The sequence below is a fragment of the Oxyura jamaicensis genome, chromosome 4, assembly GCF_011077185.1.
Source record: "Oxyura jamaicensis isolate SHBP4307 breed ruddy duck chromosome 4, BPBGC_Ojam_1.0, whole genome shotgun sequence".
Classification (NCBI taxonomy): Eukaryota; Metazoa; Chordata; class Aves; order Anseriformes; family Anatidae; genus Oxyura; species Oxyura jamaicensis.
The window spans coordinates 47,835,179-47,855,953 of record NC_048896.1 but is presented as its reverse complement, the minus strand read 5'-3'; the positions used below and the strand labels follow the sequence as shown (position 1 = coordinate 47,855,953).

The 20,775-nt window shown below is 36.8% G+C and overlaps 1 protein-coding gene across 7 annotated transcripts in view; it reads left to right on the top strand.

Moving 5' to 3' along the window:
• The window catches only part of RAP1GDS1 (Rap1 GTPase-GDP dissociation stimulator 1), a 112,282-nt gene that overhangs the window by 73,378 nt on the left and 18,129 nt on the right, over positions 1-20,775 (top strand). For 5 of the 7 annotated variants that reach the window (XM_035325328.1, XM_035325330.1, XM_035325327.1 and 2 more), the window contains one exon: positions 12,659-12,805. The exons of 1 other annotated variant lie outside the window; for it this stretch is intronic. In XM_035325328.1, the coding sequence (XP_035181219.1) occupies positions 12,659-12,805 (147 nt within the window). Of the gene's footprint in view, positions 1-10,365; positions 10,462-12,658; positions 12,806-17,631; positions 17,699-20,775 lie in introns of those variants that run through there. One more of the 7 variants, XM_035325333.1, reaches the window with a different exon arrangement.

The following is a 20,775-nucleotide window of genomic DNA, read 5'->3' as shown; positions in this document are numbered from 1 at the left end:
CCCTCTGATAAATGGGGCTCTCATAGAAACGTGTAATACCTCAGAAACTCTATTTTACAATATACACGACTGATTTTTCACGTCTACCACCCTACAACTTCTACAATGCATGCAGTAATGAAGAAGGTCCTTAAGTCCTAAATCATTGTTAGGCTGAAATTCTGAAATAAAGCCCACATAGAATAGCTCATAGCAGCATTCCTGTTTATGGAAAGCCCCAGTTATCCTGTATTTCATTCAAGCAAGCAAATATCATTTTATTCAGTGACACTTTTTGCGAAAAGGAGCTAATGAGGTCTTTATTTTAGAGGAAAGTCTGCATAGAGCAGGATGGAAGCTGTGGGCTATTTTTCCTATGGGGACCCAAAAAAAATGCCCTTCCAGAGGAGGACAATTCCCTGATATTTTCTCTTGATAAAATGAAAATAGCACTGGTTTCTCAGAGTTCACAGATGGCTGAGTTTCTTCATGAAGGCAAGACCATTTCCACATAACCACATAAGGGACTACTCCTGCAATGTTCCTGCTGCAGAAAAGGTAATTCATTGCTAAATCCCAGTGCTAGAAGAGGTTTAGTATCCTTCCACAAAGAAAAAGGGGAATTGGGCACGTGCTGACCAGAGACCTTACTGAATAGATGCACCTCCTCACAGAAAACGTGAAATGGAAACCTGTTGACTTACTGACAGATTCTCTTCTCCATTATATTTGAGGTACACGTGGACAGTGTTAGCCCCCTAAAATTATACTGAATAAACTGTTTGAGCAGGGAAGAAAATACAGGTAATTAAATGCATTTTGTAAACAGTTAAAGAGGGAAAATAGGTCAAATTTATTCCAAGCAGTCTTGAGAGCACCCTTTTTAAAGCATTTATGTTGTGAAGAGATCTGCTTTATGTGAGCCTCTGAATGCCAAGAATACAGGAAAACAGAATTACAAAGCAGAGTAGAAGGAAGCTTTGTTAGTACTGATGAGGCTTCTAGTCTCCCAGCCTTCCTCTTATATGCAGAGATGAAAGAAACAATTGAGGTAGCCAAAAAGATTTTAAGTCAGGAGCAATCACAGTATGCAAACTGTTCAGTGCTGTCCTACAATATAAGAACAGACACATTACTGTGTGTTCCTGTACAGCCTGTAAGTGCTTTGCCTGCTTTATCTAATAATGCCACATACACCTCATCCCCCAAATTTTAGTCATAACAGAAAGTTCCAAGCAAAGAAATGGAGATGTGATCTCTCTGTTCTCCATCCTGCATTTTCTCCCACTTTATCTACATCATGTACTGAACACAGTCACTTATACTTCTGTTTCCCCAGACAGTGGATCCCATAGCCTAGCTCAGGAACAGAATTATGCCTGAACTAAATCACTAGGTGCGAAGATCCTAGCCCACTCATTCCTTCTAACCACCAGTTACTTTTTTTGCTTTACAAGCAAAGCTAAATTCTTAGGCATTGTCCAGTCAGCCCATAAGACCCGTCTTTCTAGTTGCTTTGCTACTCTTTCTCCATGAAATAAATCATAGCTACCTTTCTACTTTTCTCCTTTCCAAAACCCCATGCCATTTTCACTAGTGCTGCTGCTTCAATAAGTTTGTTCATTTGGGGCTGTTACAGATGTACAGGTGTTACAGATTTATAGGGCAAACCTCCAAAAGTCTTCTGAGTTCCCCCTGCATCTTGGTTCCACATGCAGCATTCAGATCTCATCCCTGTTGTTTGGGAAAGGTTGTTTAACATAGCATGGTTCTTGCTACAAAAAACAATGTCGTAACTCAGAGCATAATGGTCAATTCAGCTGCAGATAAGGCCTAAAAGTGATTTGCTACCATCAGCTCTGGCGGTTAGGATATTAAGATAAAAAACAGCATATCCCAATTGTAGCTTGTGATCATTTCGTGAGCAGCCCAATGGCTAATACACGCGTCAGCTCTGCTGGTTTCTTTCCCACAAATCTACGAAAACTGTTGACTTGACTCATGTAACAGGCTGAGTGCTTGGGGAAAGGGAGACTGAGCCCACAGTTTGGGAATTAGGGTTGCCTTCTTGCAAGATCCACAGGAGAAACAAAAGCCTGGCTGTAGCCAGCTCTGTAGCCTACTTTTATACACCACACACCAGTGCAGTTTTTGTAGATGATAAATCAGGCCAACCAGATGCATTCTAGTCAAGAATTTTCATGGAAACTGATGCTACATTAAAACAGCTTTATTTCTTTTGATAACCTCACAATATTTTTATTATTAAGCTTCTGATACGCATGCTATCTTAATCTCAGTGATCTTTCCACAGATAGTTACTACACACTTCAGTTCTGAATTTACTGGTTGACGAACAATTTTCCTGTGTTCTTATTCAACATTAAGCACTCTAGAAGCTACTGTAATCATACTATAAAAGCAATAATTCTAAGAGGAGGCAAAAAGCTGAGATATTTAGAGCCTGATTCATACAGACCAGAGGGAGACATTCAGATTGACTTCAGCTGAGACTGGATTAAGTTCTTACCCATTATGAAATAACTCCTTGCTGTTCAAAGCATCCAAATATTCTGAAAACTTTCAAGGTGAAATAAGCTCTCCATATACTTTAAAAGGGAAATGGAAAATTTCCCATTGTGCCCTTCCAAAAAATTCATAGTAATGGTAGAACTTAGAGACCTCTTCAGGGAATCTCAGAGCAATTACTGTTTGTGCCCATTCAGGCCTTTGTTTCTACATGAAACCTCTGAGTTCATGTTCTCACCAATCACACCTCATGATATAAACAGCTATGGAATTGGAAAGAAACTAAAAATGCCAACTTGTTCTATAAAGATGACAGCTGCTTATCTTCCTTCCAGCAGGAAATTTACTGGATCCTTTTATCATTTCCCAAGCCATACATTTCTTTGTTATCTACCCAGTCTTACGCTATTGATGGCAAGACTCCTTGATGTATTTCACCTGTATGGCCTTTCACATAGATCCATATCTGTCATGATCCCACCGTTAACACCAAACTATGAACATTATACCACCTGAGTTAAAAAGAACTTATATGTGCAATAAATTCTGTATACTCAGCTGCCCATCCTATAAGGATGTACAGACCTCTTTCAGAAGGAAGGCTATGTGCAAAAAAAAAAAAGAAATTACTTAATTGTACATTTACACATATCTTTCAGAAGACAAGAATAATTTCAGGATCCAAAGCAGCTGAAAACCAGTCACGTAACAATTAAACATACTGGAAACAAATCAAATTCATTTTTCTTCAGAAAATGGCATAACCTTTCTCAGTACCATACGGAAAAACAGCAGAATCCTAGAACACAACTGGTGTTGATAGTGGCATGGTGCTGGCTAATCATTTTATGAAGGTCACCCTGATTCATGCAGCCAGGCAGCATCGTAGCACAGTCTTTCACTTTTCTTTGTACTAGATCCTACCAAATGCAAATACCAGCTACTAAGCTGGTTCCCAAGCAATGTCATGAAAGTGAGACCAGAGGCTTTAACTCGTTGCTTGAAAATTGATTGTTTAGAGCAGCTTACAGAGATTTAAAATTCTGGTTTTCATTTCACAGCAATACTGTATTGCCTCTAGATCTGTCCTCTGTAAGGCATGTCTGAGTCTTAGAAAATGACACCGTTTTTAAGTTAAGAGTACACAATAATGCAATATTTTTTCCAATCAGCAGTACAAGCATTGCATCAGCTAAAAACTAAGTATATCGTATGCATGCCAACACATATTTTCACAGTAATACTTAGTACTTATCAGTCATTAATCATTAATGTTCTTAGGAAGCTATTAAACAATGTCATTCTAATTTACTTATTTTATGGCTGGCCAAAATGGAATCAGAATGAGAGAATCTTCCTAGACCATTGGAAAGAGCCATTTGAGAGGTGATAAAAAAACATGAATTCTCATTCTCAGACTATTGCTCTTTTCAAATTCATGTTCTCTATTTATTCAATATTTGACCCTACTAAAACAAGTAACAAATTCTCACGAGTTAAGCCAAAATATAACAATAGTCCACATGGGGAAAAAAAAAAAATACAGCAGATTTTTTACAATTCCTTACCTTTACCTCCAGCAGTTTATTCACCAACTGTGAAGTTTGAAAAGGGATAGAAGGTGTTTCTGTAGCAAGCACTGCAGAAAACAGTTTACTAGTTGAGTGTCTAGATATGGCCAAAAAGTCTAGTTTATGCCATGTTAGAAAAGTAGGCATTATTTGACCAGAAATATCAACTGTCACTAAATTAGTAATAGTAGAAAACATCAGCTGAAAACATCACACCGGCCTCATACCCAAGACTCCCTCCCAGCTTTTCCAAGTTTCCAGGGCCGCTTGTTACTTTCTCACTTCTCTGACTAATTCTCTTTCTTCCCAGGGCTTAGTAGGATCTGCAAATATGCTTTATGGTGTGGGATTTTTTTGTTTGGTTTCACTTTTTGCCTCTTGGGCTTCTCCCAACCTATTCCAAATCCCCGTGGGCCACACGCTTTCTGAGTCTGCTTCTCTAGCTGCTTTGTGGGAGAACCAGAGCTCCTTCAAGCTTCAGCTCTCAGTACTGCTCCTTGTACAATCAATGCCAGGCTAAGCACCTTGCCAAGCTCCTTTCAACAGCACCCAGCAGAAGGCCTCTGCCTTGCACCAGCCTGTGACCATGCCTTGCTCTGTTCACACCATCGTTCTCGGGCAAATGAAGCTGAGAGACATCATTGCTTCCAAGGCCCTGGAGTAAAAAATCTAAATTAATTGATAAGTGCAAATATATTCTGTTAATATCATGAGATGCTATAAATCCCTACGTATCGGTGTATAAAAACTGCCTGATGCGTTATTGTATAATTGGATTCCATGATTTATTTCATGCTGTGTGAAACAAAAAGCATAGGTTGGCTTCAGTTCTGACTTATGTTCTCATAATCCTAGAAAAAATTGTTTGGCTGCAATGAAATGACTCTGGAGTTGCATAGAGTTATAAAATCAGCTGAGGAATCTGCTGTAAGCATTACATGTGGAAAGGAAGGCAGAGAGAAGTGCTGCATTCAGCACTCAGAGCCTTTGCCTGTCTTTTGCATATCTACTATAACTTTTTCATACTGCTTGGTTTCTTTCTGTCTTTTTTTTTTTTTTTAATAGAATTTACTAGTAGAAATTACTACACCTTAAAATCTCATTGGGACTCAGGATAAATTGCTTGCCAATACTGTGACTAGTCGTATTTTATGTCTTGTTGCTGAAAAAAAATGTTTCTTCTATTACATCAAAATCTCAGGCTCACTAGCAGAATTTGACTGGAAGAGAAGTATTGAAAAGTCTTGAACAATAAATTTATCACCATTCTTTTGTCTGAAATCAGAACAGCATGCTTTTTCTAGTATCTATCTGACAGAAGAGGAGTATGAAAATCAAGCATTTTTTTTTTTTTAATTAAATCAAGGATTTGAACTGGCTTGCATCTGGTTGTTGCACCAGTGGAACATTAGGGACACTGTGTTATTGGCACATTCCCCTGTCCCTTCAAACACTCAGCCACACTCCTGACAAAAGAAATCCTGTGATATTCCACAGGAAAGATGAAGGCTTGTTAGTATTGATATCCTATGGTCCGTTCATTTAACATATTATAAGGAGTCTTCTAAAAATACTGCTAGATCTCCGTATGGATACAAAATTTTAAAAACTTATTTGCTGGAATAAACTAGTTGAGTAAGTGCTATTGAGCACCTGACAGTTCACGTTTAGTAGATTTTTCATCCATCATCTGTCAGTGCATTGCCCAAACTGAACCAGGTTTTCAAAGCTGCGTGTCTGGTAGCAGCCTCCGGGCCTGTATGCTGCTGCTTCAGTTTTCATTACCCAGCAAATATGCTGGAAACAGTTTTATCCAGAAAGACCAATGCTATTTTCAGTCCTTGAAGACACTATATTAAAAGACAGCTTTCTGTTTGCATTTCTAGTTTACTCAACCTATTTTAGCAATCAATTCTGAGACAATACCCTCAGTGAAGCTGGAGTTAGCGCCAAGGATAGATAGCAGCAATATAAGATCGACCAATTACAAGACTGTTCTACTTATCTTTGCAGCAAGCATGACTAATTCAAGATGATTTTTTTTCTTCATAAAGGAGAAAAATTTAGGGCTATACCGATTGATTTTTAATCAGTAAGCAATTGCAACAAAATTGTACTTCTGGTAATCAAATTCTACTAATTCCTGAAGGAATTAAATAAAGGGAAAGGAATTTCAGAACAAGACAGAGCAATCCCAAATCAATTTGATCTTTCAAATCCTTAAAAAATGAATCTCAAAGTACAGCATTGCTATGCCCTGTTGCTTGTAGGCAAGTACACAGAAGATACAGAGAAAGCAGCAAACAGTAACAACAATGCAATATAATTCCATAAAGCTTGCTTTCCTTGAAAAACTAAGGTCAATGTAACTCTGCTCTCTGTTCTGCAACAGGGTTGTAGCTGTAGTCCTGCAGGCAAAGAATTGGCAGGGTCCAGAATCCACTGCTTTAAAAAGCATACACAAACAGATTCAAAATAAACAGTAGGGTCAAGTATTAAAACAGAATGTCAGCATTGCATTAAAAGTTTCACCTTTACAGTGTTCACATAGAAAAAAATAGTAAACTTGTAGTTAACACAAGTGATAATGTTTTTTTCCTAACATCTACATAGAAAATGGGGTTTGCATTAGGTAAGGTTTCGCCCCTAAAATTTAACAGTTTTGTTCTGATATTTTTTCTGTTTTCTTATTGAAAAGGGAAAAAGAGCAAGAGCAAGAGAGCATGTAAGCAGGACCTCTCCAAACTTCCTTTGGAGTTCTGCTGCTTTTTCCCCATATCTAGTCATAGTATTCTGAATGTCACATCATAATTTCCTCTGCAGCAGCTAGTTTGATGTCACAGAAGATTATGACTTCAGGTGAAAGAATAAGCACCAGGAACAGATGTACAATAAGAAAAGCCATGCAAATAGGCCCTAATTTAAAATAATAATAATAATCTTTTAAAAAGTAGAAGAAGAAATTAAAAATAGAGCATGTAGAAAGAACTCTCTTTTTCCCCCTCCTTGGGCTAATGCAAATTAATTTATCTTAAAAAAAAAAAAAAAAAAAAGAAAAGATATTCTCCATAAAATACTGGTCCAGTCTAAGCAATATTTTGGTCACAAAGATTGGAGCCAAATGCAATAAAGATGAAGCACTTCAGTGAAAATAGCAGTATAAAATTATAAAATTTAAATAATTTGATCGTTACACCCAATTGCAGAGGAAAATAATTTTAAAATTAATGCTTAAAATAAAAGTAATATTTTCCATGTCACCCAAAGTTACTCTCCAGGGAGCTTGATTTATGCAAATCAGGGACCTTTATCTAACACATCATGCTTTCCCTCACCAAGTTGCACCACTTAACCCAGTGCAATTATTTATGCCAATAAACTTTTGGAGCACATGAATTGGAGAAGAGAGGATTCAGGTTTCCAGTTGCAAGATGAAACCAAAACATTTCAAAAAACAAATCTTAAAATTTAAAGCCCAAAAGATGATTTTTAAGAAATGTTGTCAAATAGTTTTCTAGCTGATTTTCTGAGAAATAGATTTACATTTATAGTAAACATTATAATAACTTGCTAATTTGTGATTTCTGGTACTTTTTAAAGGTTAAATCTATTTTCTGTGTGTCAAGTCTGCAAAATAATATAAGGCCCCTACAGAGAAATGCCATTATATTTGAAATACTATTATGAATCATAAATTTTGGATTTCAGAATGGAGATATGGTAACAAAGATTTGGGAAAGAACTGTTTGGAAAGTAATGGCACTGTGGCCATTCATGATGTAAAGGTGTAAGAGGCAAAGATAATATGGAGTGTTCATATCTTACCTTATTTTGTGAGGAAAAAAATGCTTTCAAACAACCCTTCAGTACATAACTACACCAAACAGAATTTTCTGTGCTTTTAATTAATTTTTTAATTCTATATTAAAATAGGCCCAATACGAAAGCAGCAAGCTAATTTAGGGTTTTGGTAAAATAGCATTTAGATGAGCTATTTGCAAAAATATTTTCTGATACCTGTCTGTTATGGCAGAGGCCTTTGCCTGATGTCACTGATGTTTACAGAAATAATTGCCTCAGAGTAATGACAAAAAATCAAAGTACCTGTGCATGTATTTTAGAAGTAACTCATTAGCTGTATATAGCTCATGGTTTACATCGTTTTTGTGTTTTAAGCTGTAGGTTTGTTTATGTTTTTTTCCTGTTATCTTTTACTATCCAGTAGTTAGTTTTAAGGTTTAGTAAACCAGAGAAGAAAGCTCAAGGGAAAATGATGCAAACACATCTTGGAAAAAGCAAATTGAAGCTATTCAAAATTCATGACATTAAGAGTTCTGGGAGTACAAGTTCAGACTCACAAACTGCATCTGAATTGCTGCAGCTCCGTCAGATACCTGAAAGCATGTTAATGCACAGGAAAACAATTCCTAACATAACGTATTATTTTAGATACGCATATTGATCATACTGTATCAGTATGGCTAAAAAATCTCTTTATGCTTTTCTTAAGGGTCTTTCATTCTTGGGGTAAAAACATTCTACAGTACATATACTCGAATGAAGACCAGACAAATCACATGAGCAGAGGGTGGGCACAGAAGATAAACATACTTTGCAGTGTGAAAACAAAGACATGATCAGATTGGAGAAATGGCTGTACCAGCTCCTCTCATCTTGGAAAAGGGTTTTTGTTTGTTGTTTGTTTTTTCAGTAAATGAAGGCTGAACTCCTATAGGTCCTAATTTATATCAGGTTCCCCACTGACAAACAGTCTCAGCCTAGAGGAGAGCCAAGCATGGGTCCTGAAGAAACCAAACACCAGTGAGGAAAGGTTGAGCTTCTTTAGGGAAATAGGCTTTAGGCTGCCACATCTTCCCAGGTGACATTCAAGAGGAACAGGTGGATGAGACACTTTCTCCTGTCCCCGTGGCTGGGTTGTAAAGATCTCTTAGTCACGCATTAAAAATAATTTGCTCTTTGGCTGGGGCATCCCTTAGATCACTTGTGACTGGGCCATGGCAAAATTTGACAAGAGTGTGCATGAGAGGCATGTGAGCAGTCACAGTAATTTGATAATCCATATTAAAACCCATTTTTGCATAAAATTGAGCAACTAAGGATGGATAAAAAAGACTACTAATTCTTAGAGACAGTTGTGTTGTGTTGGACTAAATAACATTGGGGAAATAATAATTTATTCCATAATAAATCTCACTATACATTTCTTTGTAGGAAAAACATCCCCCTGGTCTCCTGGCTTGTTGTCATACTGGCATCTTTAAATGGCATCATGTGTACTTAAAAAAAATAAAACAACAGCATTGCCCTTTGTGAGCTGTAGAGAAACATTTTTAAGCAGAAATGTGAATGCTTATTAACTGTTCAAACATTGATCTCATAGGAATAGCAAATGTTTATTTTAAAAGGTCACAGGGAAAAAAAAAAACTTCAACACAGCTTCTGGGAGGCTGGAAGCACTTTAAGTGTGGGAGTTCATAGAGCTGCTGAACTGCAAGGTAATAGTTGGACTGAGAACAAGACACAGCAACATGCTGTGGTCTTGTTTTGACTGTAAATGCTTTGGAACTCGGTGAGTATTCTTGTGTGCAAAATCTGTTTCTTAGCGACAGAGCAGGGAGAAGCAAGTCCATAATAAGTACATGTAGCACTCTGAGTCAGAAGTACACTTTTTGCTTGGGGATGCAATGGGGTGTCATAGCCTGAGCGTGGAGTGGGTAGTCAGGACCTTCAGAATCTTCCTCCTACACCTGGTGCAGGATTCTTTGTGGCCCTGCACTAACAAGCTGAGTTAATCCTCTTGGGCATACGAAGGCAGCACCAGGAGATCCTAATTATAATGCCATCCCAGGTCTGCTCTTCACCCAGCTGCCTTGGGCAAAAAAGCAGCTACACAGGGTGAGCTCTAGCATGGGAAAGAAGTACAGCAACAAACTCAATTAAGGCATCTCTCCTACTTTAATCTACCAACTTATGCAGTCATGTCAAAGTCTAGCATTTATATCCTGCCACCTACCTGGGAGCAATCCTGAAGTTCATCTTACCCTACTTTTTGAGTACTCTATACAGACAGACTCTTTCTTGGAGTGAGATTTGTTGCTGAATCTTTCCTCCTTGGTTTTGCTGTTGGTACAGTGGAAGCTGATTATCTACCTAATGAAAACATTGTGTGGGTAAAATTGTTGTCATACATCTGAAGCAAGAGAGTACCATGTACTTAAAATATAGCAGGTCTTGATCTACACCTTCTTTGACAAACCAGAGAGAGAATGGAAGTAGAAGGATGTGTGAGTTCAGATCTTCAGTTGTTCTGAGGTATTACCACACAATTATTTTCAATGGAGTTGTGCCAAATTCCACCCAGGTAAGGAACTTGGCTTGTAACTGTTTTTTTTTGTGTGTGTAATTATTTATTTATTTATAAACTTTGTTTCCAAATCCTCGTCAGACTGTACCCTTTATACTATTTGTTGTTTGCATATTTTATATTCAGTTCCATACCAAGACATGGAAGCTAGCTCAACACCTGATTCTTATCTCAAGTTTAATTTTATCATGGCTTTAGTTTGTTGACTTTAATTCCATTATAATAATCTGAGAATGATGTTTGGTCTATTTAATCCAGAATCAGTGGTTCTGTTTTGCTTTGACTCACAGAGAGGTGAGTCAAATATAAAATCGTGTAATTGCATAACTTCTGGAATCAAAAAAAGTCCTACATGAAGAAACATAAAACAATATGCTGGAGTATTAAAGGAAAGTTTGTTTGTTTATTTTTTTCTCTACTGATTTGATAAAACATAAGTGCTTAATCTGAACAACTGTATTGTCTTACTGTATTATGCTGTAGAATTTTATTTCATTTCAGCATTATGCTTAAGTTTATCACTGCATCAAGGATGAGATAGGTTTATTTTTTTCATGTTTCTCTTTTTTTCACGCTCCATCCTTGACACAGAAGTTCTTACCTTGAATTTAATAGAATCATAGAATAGCTTGGGTTGGAAGGGACCTTAAAGATCAAAGTTCCAATTTGTTTGGCAACATACAGATTCCATTTTCTGATTTTTCAAACTGAAATATACATACCTGGAGTGAATCACATTCCTCTAATGTCCTGAGCAGGTCAGAGGTGGAGACAGTCATTGCAATGACATTTTTCCTCTTCTGCATGTCAAATTTCATGGTTATTCAGCAAAATGCATATGACTATGGTAATAAATATAATAGATCCACCAAGAATTTTCCTTCCACCTCCACTCAGCAAATTATCTGAAGTCCCTGCATATACCCCTTTATGTGTATATACATCCTATAGTTATCTCTCTCTCCCTAACTCAAGGGATATAAGAGGTATAATATGTCCCTTATAAATAGTATTGACGAGAATTGGAAGATTCAGAAACTTATTTTTACACTGCTCTGGAACACTTCTTAATGGAAGATTGTATCATAAATGAGGGTAACCTTGGTTTTCATATTGAATGTGTTATAGAATTAGGAAACCTCAGTATCTCAACCTCCAAGCATGATGGGGAGAGAAGAGTATGATAAGAGGGCTGAATAGCAAAGGAAAGAGGAGATCTGTTGTTGGGCCATTAAGAAATGGAGGGGAGGGTGGTGTTTTTTTTTGTTGTTGTTCTGTTTTTTTTTCCTCTAACTTTGCCTTTAGTGATTTTTTTTCTGCTGAAGATTTTGTTTTCATCCAGATTTTTGAGTTGGTTCCAACTGTAACTCACTTGGAAAGCTCTCCTTTTGGAAGCCATGCAATTAAGGTTATTGACTGTTGCCTATTGCTGACTGCCTGCTGGGAAAGGAAGCGGTATTGTTGATTACTGTAATAAAGGCCAATTTTTCCTTTATTCATACACTGATAAATCAAATTGGATTTGTTGTACAGAGTTCCATACAAAGATTATGGTGTGTTATTTATGAAACTTCAGCACACTGTAGTCTGTTGCTGATGCAGAGTGAATTTTTCTTTTAGCCATACAGTAAGAATCTGATCATGGTATTAAATTCCAGGTATAAAAGTACGAAGAACATTCTGTGTGGCAGACTGAGTGCATGAACAGAGTTTGTCACTGAGAACTAGTACCTCTGGTCTTTGTCCTTTTTTTTTTTTCCCATTTCCCATTGCTTATGGTGTAGTCCCAAATATTCTGTTTTGATTTCTCAATCTGCATAACAGCAATTTACCTGATCCACAAAGCCATAAGGATGTATGGACTAGGCATTGCAAAATGCTCAGCACCTTCCTCTGCATAATCCAATGTGAATCAGAATATTATTTATCAGCTTCAGGGGCTCTGCCTCAAACTAAACTTCTTTACAAAGGTATTAGTGCCAAGTGGTTAATCCATTTTGTTGTAGATGCTTTCACTTTCCTAGCTCTGTTGTAATAAAAGCTGGCCCTTGAGCACCTCTACAGATGAATTTGACAACACTGGAGAAATTACTTCACTGTTTAAAGAACTTGCTTTGTATAATTACTGTCATGTTTGGGACTCTATGGTGGGTTTTGGTTTCATTTTTTTTTAATGTAACTCTTTGTTTTACAGATGAGGGCAGGAACGCAGTTGACCATGCAGGTGGTGCACATATTGTAGTAGACCATATAAGGTCACTGTGCAATAAGACAGATCCAGCCAGTGAGAAGCTCTTGACTGTCTTTTGTGGCATGCTGATGAACTATAGCAATGAGAATGGTAAACAACACCAAAAACTTGCTTTATGTCTACCAGGAGAACAACCCCATCAAAAGAGGGAAAAAAAAAAAAAAAAAGATAAACGTTAAAGTCAACTGTAGGATTATGTTGTGGAAACTAACACTAAGTTATTTAAAAAGATTAACTCAAGTAACTCAATTCATATATACAATTTTCCATTTCAGTAAATTCATGTTCCAAAAATACTATCTTCCTGAGGCAAATCCATATAGCAAATCATATAAAGATTTAAAGTCAACATTTGGAATTTACTTGTGTCTGAAAGCAATACAGATTTGCAGAAGTAAACTAGATGGTTACATTAAGTCCTCTTTTTCATTTAGTGACACTATAATACTGATTTGTCCCAGGCATTCTTTTGTTGAAATTTGGAGTAAATACGCTAAACAGTTCATTTTTCTCCATGAGAAATGTATACAAAACCATGTTACTTTCATATCATATAAATGGGGAATAATTTATGTTTATGTCCAACAGTATTCTGTGCCTACAAATTGTAAATGGATGTTCTTTATCACATTAGGTGGAGGTGTTTAGGGCCTGGGACAAAACTGCAAGACAGTAGCTTAAGTGAGAAATCCTTGACCACTGAGGCTAAGAAAACACTGTTCTATAGTAGTTGTACAAACATACTGCTATTTTAGTACCTAGCTTGCTTCTGCATGCAAGTGTGGTAATATACCAAGGCACACTTTATAGCATCCACATATTTCCAGGTTTTTCTAAATTGGAATTTCTAAGAAAATGGGGAGAAATGTAAAAAGCTGAATAGAGGCTGTTCTCCCAACTTGAAATGGCACAGATTGCAAATGTAGTTAGCTAATTACATTGTTTCTTCGATCATACCCATTTCCTAATTTGTAGTCTTTTATCTTAGGAAGAAATAGCTTCTGTATTAGCTACTTACCATTGTAATTTATCAGTTCCTGTAACTCACTTTCCAAACCTGTCTCCCAAACTCTTCTGCTTTTGAGGAACGTCCTTAGGTTTAATTTTCTTTTGACCTTTCCTCTATGAATTTTTAATCTACTTTACCATCTCTTCTGGTATAGCTTTTCCTTGTGTGTTTTCTGCGCCATCTCTCCAGAGCTCTCAACTCTTAGTGTTACTTTTCTGCCTCCAAATATCACTGCTGTATATGTCTCATTTCTTTCTCTTGTTCTTGCATTCTTTTTCTCTTCTCTTTTCCTAGTACTATCCAAGAATACTTGTTTACAGTACTTCTGCCTTCTTCTCCAAATAACAACTTTCTAGCTCCTTTATTTCATACAGTTTTCAGGATTTTTTTTTGCTTGATGTTTGTGTGTCACATTTTTCTGAATTTTATAGAGTTAACTCCATACTTTCTTTATTTGTTAATTTTTTTTGGAGCAAATAGATTTTCTCACCTATAAGCTGCCACAATCCTCTGCATTAAGACTAATAAGCACCCAGTATATTTGGTAGCTCAAGACAGACCAGTCCCAAAGTGCTGTGTAGAGATACTGCATCAGTTTTGCTTCAGTGACCAAGCTCCTAGCAAATCTTCCCTAGGTAAACTAAAGATAAATCTCCAAGATAACGGTTTAACTGTTAAGAACATTGAGTAAATGACTTATCCCATCTAGTAAGATAGCTTATTCTGATGCAATCAATAAAGCAGTTGTATAGTTCAGTGTCAACTAGGACGATTCACTAGCTGCTCTTTACTCTGCTAAATGACATCTTTTCATCTTACACGAACTAACAAAATGATGCAATGCTCGCAGGATCTACTGAAGTGGTGTCAGAAGTGAGAAACACTCCCAGCTCCTGATTCTGGCTGTCGGCCGCTGCCCTGTCCTACCACCACATCAGGGAGGAATGCTGGGGACGTTCCAAATCCTCACCTTCAGTCCATGTACCTGGTGGTCTCTGTAAAGGACCTTTCTGTAGGCACCCAGCACCCATGGGGCTGCTGTGTATTCTCTGGTCCTGTAGTTCTGCTCTGGCCAGTGAGTCTGCCCACCAGCTGTGGCAACCACTGAATTAAAATCTGATTTTTTTTTTTAAAAAAAAAGAGTTTTAAGAAGAAACTCAGGAGCACGTGCATGGTAGGACAGATAGTTGGCCTGGCTTGCCAGATTTGTTTTAAGAGCCATAGGTACAGCTGTAGCACAGTTGTGAACTGCTCTGAAAATACTACCTTCAAACCATATTATATGTTCAGTACAACAGTCTGTGTCAAATGGAAGCCCAAGGAAAGCACTTACTTCCACATGTTGCAGCATCAGGTGGATCATATGCTGAGTAAATGCAGTTCTTTACTGACCTGTTAAAGAAGCAAACTCAGATTGCCCTGACAGCGAATTGTATGCACAGATTAACAAATACTGTTTTCAGGATTTACATGCAAAAACTCAATCCCATGTTATTTACAAAGAAGATAAACACTGTATTGGTTTTACTGAGAGATGAGAAGTATGAGATTGCATCCTAGAGCCCCAGTTTGTTTTGCCTGTAGTTATGGAAACAAATTGGGCAAAAATAAAAAAGAATACTAGAAGCATGAGAAGGAAGTGTTTCAGTCTTTGAAAGAGCACTTCTACCTTCTGTTTTATTGTTTCTCTAATCTTTCCTGCTGAGCATGCTATGAAACAAAGTTGCAGGTGGGGACTTTGAAGATTCCTTTACGGCTTGTAGTGACTCACACTCTTTCAAGTTGCACTAGCTATCCCCATAAGGATGATTACAGTGTATTTGGTTTAGTTTAGTTTGTTTAATTATCTGTGAACACCCTAATATTTTCTAATTTTTAGCATTTTATGAGCAAAGAGCATATAAATTGTTTATTTGATTCTAAATAGCTCGCTATTCTCAGTCTACTAATTGCCCTCTTTTTCCAGTAGTGACTACTTAATTTTTAATAGCTATAAACTACCTTCTTATTTTTTTTTAACATTAGAGACTCATTCTATGCTTTGAATTAGCACAGGGCATTTACCACACATGAATTTTACAAAAATGGCAACTAAAGCGCAGCTACAAGTAATATTTTCTTTTCTTAACCAGAGCAAATTAGCGTTCTTGTATCTTGTGCTAGTTCTGAACGCTCAGCTTGCAATTGTAACTCCATTCATAACGTTGTTGTCTAAGCTTTAAAACTGAGATTTCCTTCGTAAGGTTCTTGTGCCATCTGCTCGTGTTCTGGAATTATTTTTGCCTGCTGTCTCTCAATCCTTCTTTTGCTTCCTTGGTATCTTATCATTTCATTAGGTGCTACAATGTTAACAGAACAAACTTGGCTTTGGCATCTCTTCCTGTTCTTTTAAGCTTAAAATAATAATAAAAAAAAAAGTGTTGATTTTTAATTGCATTGCTAGAAATCAGAGGGATTTTTTATGGGATGCATCCCTTTGTCTTCAGCCTAGGATTATCGTGACCTTGTCTGTCTTAATCGTATTTTAATGCTTATTTTCAGGCTCAAATAGCTCATCCCTGCTTTCCATTATTAGTTCATAAAGTGCAAAGTTGCAGGTACGGCTAGGAATGAGAGAAGTGTATTTGTGAATGTTTCTGCTCGTGGCATAATTTCTGTAAAGAAGAAAGTCTTGACAAAAGCCTATAGCAATTATTTATTTGTCAAGCCATGCAAACTTTCTTTAGGGAACAGAGCAACTGTGCTTTAAAACAGCTGTTTTTGGCACCCTTTGATGTGATCAGTGTGTTGTTACACTTCTCCCATTCTGAAGACGTATTGGTACATACAGTCTCTATAGCTACAAATCTGCTTAAGAGCAAGAGGCAAAGCAGGCTTGGATAAAGAGTGAAAAACTAATAACTAATAAAACTAATAATCACATGCAAATAGTCATGTAAAAGAGCTAGTGACATGAGTAGTTACTCTGCAGATCTCATGATCCTGTGACCTAGGACTATTTACAAGTTAATGGGATCAGTCTATAAGGTAATTGTCTCTTGAGACTTACAAAACAAGTCACAAAAGCATTTTTAAATGGATGGAAGAACTAGGTCAATTGGATTCTTAGGCCGTCAAATTGTAGATCAGAAGTCAACTGGACACAGTATGCATGTGTGAAAGTACATATATATATATTTATGGATGGATATATAAAGAAAAAGTCTGTTTATAGATTACTTTCTCATCTCATTTCATATTAAACTTTAGTCTGTCAAAGTTGTCTTTTTCATTCAGTGCCTTTGTAAAATGTAAAATTACGATGTTAAATCATACAACTGCCAAGCTTTTCTTATTCTCACAAAACTCTTAGTGACTGGAATTAATGTTGGGGACTGTCTTGCATTGTTTACCATCTACAGAAGCTACATAAATACACAAGGACTGAAAGGGAGATTTATGGTACCATGATCATGGTCTAATAGCAATATTTCAACGTTTCCTTCTAAGACTTACCTTTGCTAATTTTCATGCTTGCCATTGTTTTTGTTTCATTTACATCACAGCTAAAAATGTTTAGCATGCTTTCAAGTCCTAAATATACTTAAATGCAGAGTAACCTAAAGCATGTAAAAGCAGATAAAAAGTATGTTGTTGTTGTTGTTGTTGTTTTTAATGATAGTGAGGTATGTTACAAAATGATTTAACATAGATGTGGGGGTCACAAGCAGTTTGGTTTTTTTTTTTTTAGGCTATGAATTTGTCACCAATTTGTAGAAAATATTAGTGATACAATCACTGTTACTGATAAAACACAAAATGGCTAGCTGTTTTCTGAAATTCTGTCCACAATCAAACAGTAGCCTAAATCAGCATTTTGAATTCAAATGCCCCCAATAAAGTTCTCAATTTGGGATATTCTCCTCAGATCTTACTCTTTGGAGTTTCCATGTGTGTCACCGAAGGACATGGAGCCATTGAAATTCAAGTTTTAGGTAGGTAATTATTTGTGCTGGCGCATGTATTGATTGCCTTTTATCTACCTGTATATGCATCTGTGCAGCATCACTATCAGTGCTTTTCAGCCCCGAGAGAACACGGAGGGGTCTAACTAGTGCAACATTTGATAGCGGCGTAAAATTTGAGAGAGTTTCTTTTCTAGCTTTAAGTCAGAAATTCAGAAGAGGTATTTGGTTTTTCATGCTTCCTATTCAGTATGCACCAAGTTCTACTTAGGAAGCTGATAGAAATGTTGTTTCATCCTAAGACATGATGTTGCAGGGCCTTGTGGTTTAGTTTAGCCCTGCATCAGGCAACTTCTTGTAGGATGGATTCATATTTCCCGAGACTGTCTCCTGCCCTAATAGGGCCCTAACACTTCATGCAGTGAAGGGTTGACATTACGCAGTTATTCCAGGTTACCCAGTCCATGGTCTTTCACAGGAGAGCCTGAGAGTTGCTGCTGGTCCCTGTTCTGCAGGCTGAACCATTCCAATGTTTTTAATTTCTCCAAACTAAAAAGTGCTGCAGGTCTCCATACTGGTGAGAAGCCTATTGCTTTTCTACTCAAACTTCATGCTATACTCATTTACCTCAGGACATCACACGGGCAAAATTCAGATGAGAGAATCTTTTTGTTAAAGATGTCTACAAATCCCCCCAGCATTACTTTCCCTTTTTTCCTTTTTTTTTTCTTTTTTTCTTTAAGCAATATGAAAGTAAATATTTCATCAGGAAAATGCAGTTTTGCAAGTTTACCCTTAATAGAATTTGCTCTTGCATTTAATAGAGAAAGAGCCTCCTATTGGTGATAACAACAGATACAAAAAACAAATTCAGAATTTGTATGGGAAGCCCAGGCTTAATTATGGCAAATAGCTGCTGGCGGCCTTACATTTTTGAAGGTTTTGCCTCCTGTGTAGCTTTGTGACTCACAGGGTTGTCCTATCTTTGTCAGAGGAGAAAATATATCCTGCTTACCACAGCTAAGGCATTGATACAGTGCTTGAATTTTCCCTTACTGCCGATTCTTGATATCCCGTTCCTACACTGTAGGCCATTCCTGTGCTCAGGGGCAGTCCTTCTGCCCTAGGGAAATAACTTTGGTATGCAGTCAAATGCAACACCTGACTTTTAAACCAGCACAATTATTCTTCTGAGGTATATTTTCTTCTTCCTTTTTTCCTATTAGGGATTTCTGGAATCCCTTAAAGCAATGCACTCTTGAACAATATATCCTTCCTTTTAGCTCTTAAGATTCATTTTTTCTTTCAGGGTTGGATATGGTTTCCCTTTTTCCACTCAACTTTTCCTCTAGACTTTTTGTATCTATTGTGCTACAAGAAAGACAGCAGAAAAAAGCACTGCTCAAAGTACAGAGTTTGTGTTTCTGGTGTCAGAATGCTTTGCCAAGTGAAGCCCATAGAGATGACTCAAAGAGATTCTCTCTTTGTCCATTAGAGTTGGATGAAGTGATTTTAGAGTGACTAAAGGCATAGTCTAGTAACAAAGCAACTTCTTTCCACATAATTTTCTATGGCACTTGTGGTTTGTGTCTTTGTTCTCCTACTCTCCATGACTACCAATTTTCCTTCAGCATTTTTAAGTGTCTGCAGGGGACAATCACAAATCAAGGAGAAAAACAGATTATTTACCAGTAACTTGAGTTCTCCTACACAATCATTTTCTCCAAAGAACCATTCCAGCTCCCCACCCCCACCCCACCAAGTTTCTCTATTAAGACTTAGATTTTTCAGTTTGGAACGAAGTAGGAGGGCATTGTAGTGACTCACACATCTGCTGGAGGTAAAATGGCATTCAATGCATGCGCTAGTGCAATTTGTACTTACCTGAAATTTGACAACTTCAACAGCTCTTTGATGTCTGAGATGGTGTTCTCATAAATCTCTCTAAAGACCATGAATCTGTGGAAGAGGTAATACCCCCAAACCCACCCTCCCACTCCCCCCAAAAAAGGAAAATTCAGTTACTGGTAAGTAATACAGTTGTATTAAAGACATCAAGCCATAAAGTTTCCTGTTCATCCCCAATAACCTGTAATAACTGCAACATTTACTTATTTCGTGCATCAAATTGATGATTATTCAAAAAGTATTTTTACTAAATATAAATGAACTAAACATTCCAAAATCTTTTCATAATTTTAATTACATGAAAATTTCAAATGCACTTGGCAGAATCTTGAAGGCAAAGAGGTTTTTGAGAGCATGAGATTATACTAAATCCTCTAGACTTCAGTTGTAAGATGTTTTTATATCCCTATAAAAATTGCAATTTCTATGGCTTTGATTCCACAGATGTAAAAACTCCAACTGATTTCAGCTGCTCAGAATGAATTCTTTAAATAATAATAATAATAATTCCCCCTGTAGGGCTTGATCCAAAGCTAAATGAAGTAATAGAATTCTGTTGAATTCACTGGGCTTTGGATCCTTATCTTTTGAGTTTATAACATTTAAACATAGTTAAAGTGCTTAGAAATCAAGGAAGAAAGATGCTTAGGAAAATTACTTAACATCTGGTGTGTTCATGTCTGCTTCATTCTATTCAACTGTGAAACAATGTTTTTTCTTCTTTGCTATGTCATAGGTAAAATGTGTAAGATAAAATATGGTTATAAATATTCCTTTAAAACAATCATGTTTCTGCCTAACTATCAAAGCACCTTTCTATTTGCAGACATCTAGGAGCAATAACTTTCTTACTTGTAAATACTATAAACTTTCATCCTATGCAAGAAATTATCAGAATGGCTTCTAAGGACTTTTCTTAAACCTTCCATTTTTTTTGTCTTTATTAAACTTTCTTTTTTCTCAAGCTCCTCATAATCTACATTGTGACTTCCTGTGTTTATAAAACTTTTCATGTTTATTTCAGTACCAGTTTATATTCATTCTACTTTTGATTTTCCAGTTTTGATCTTTAAGAGATAACAGTATATAGAACCATGCTCTCAGATAAGTTTTTCACTGATGTAGTTTTGTTTGATTTCAGTCAGCTAGTCTCAGTCAGCTAAGAATCAAACCCAACATATATTAGGAATCACAAAAGG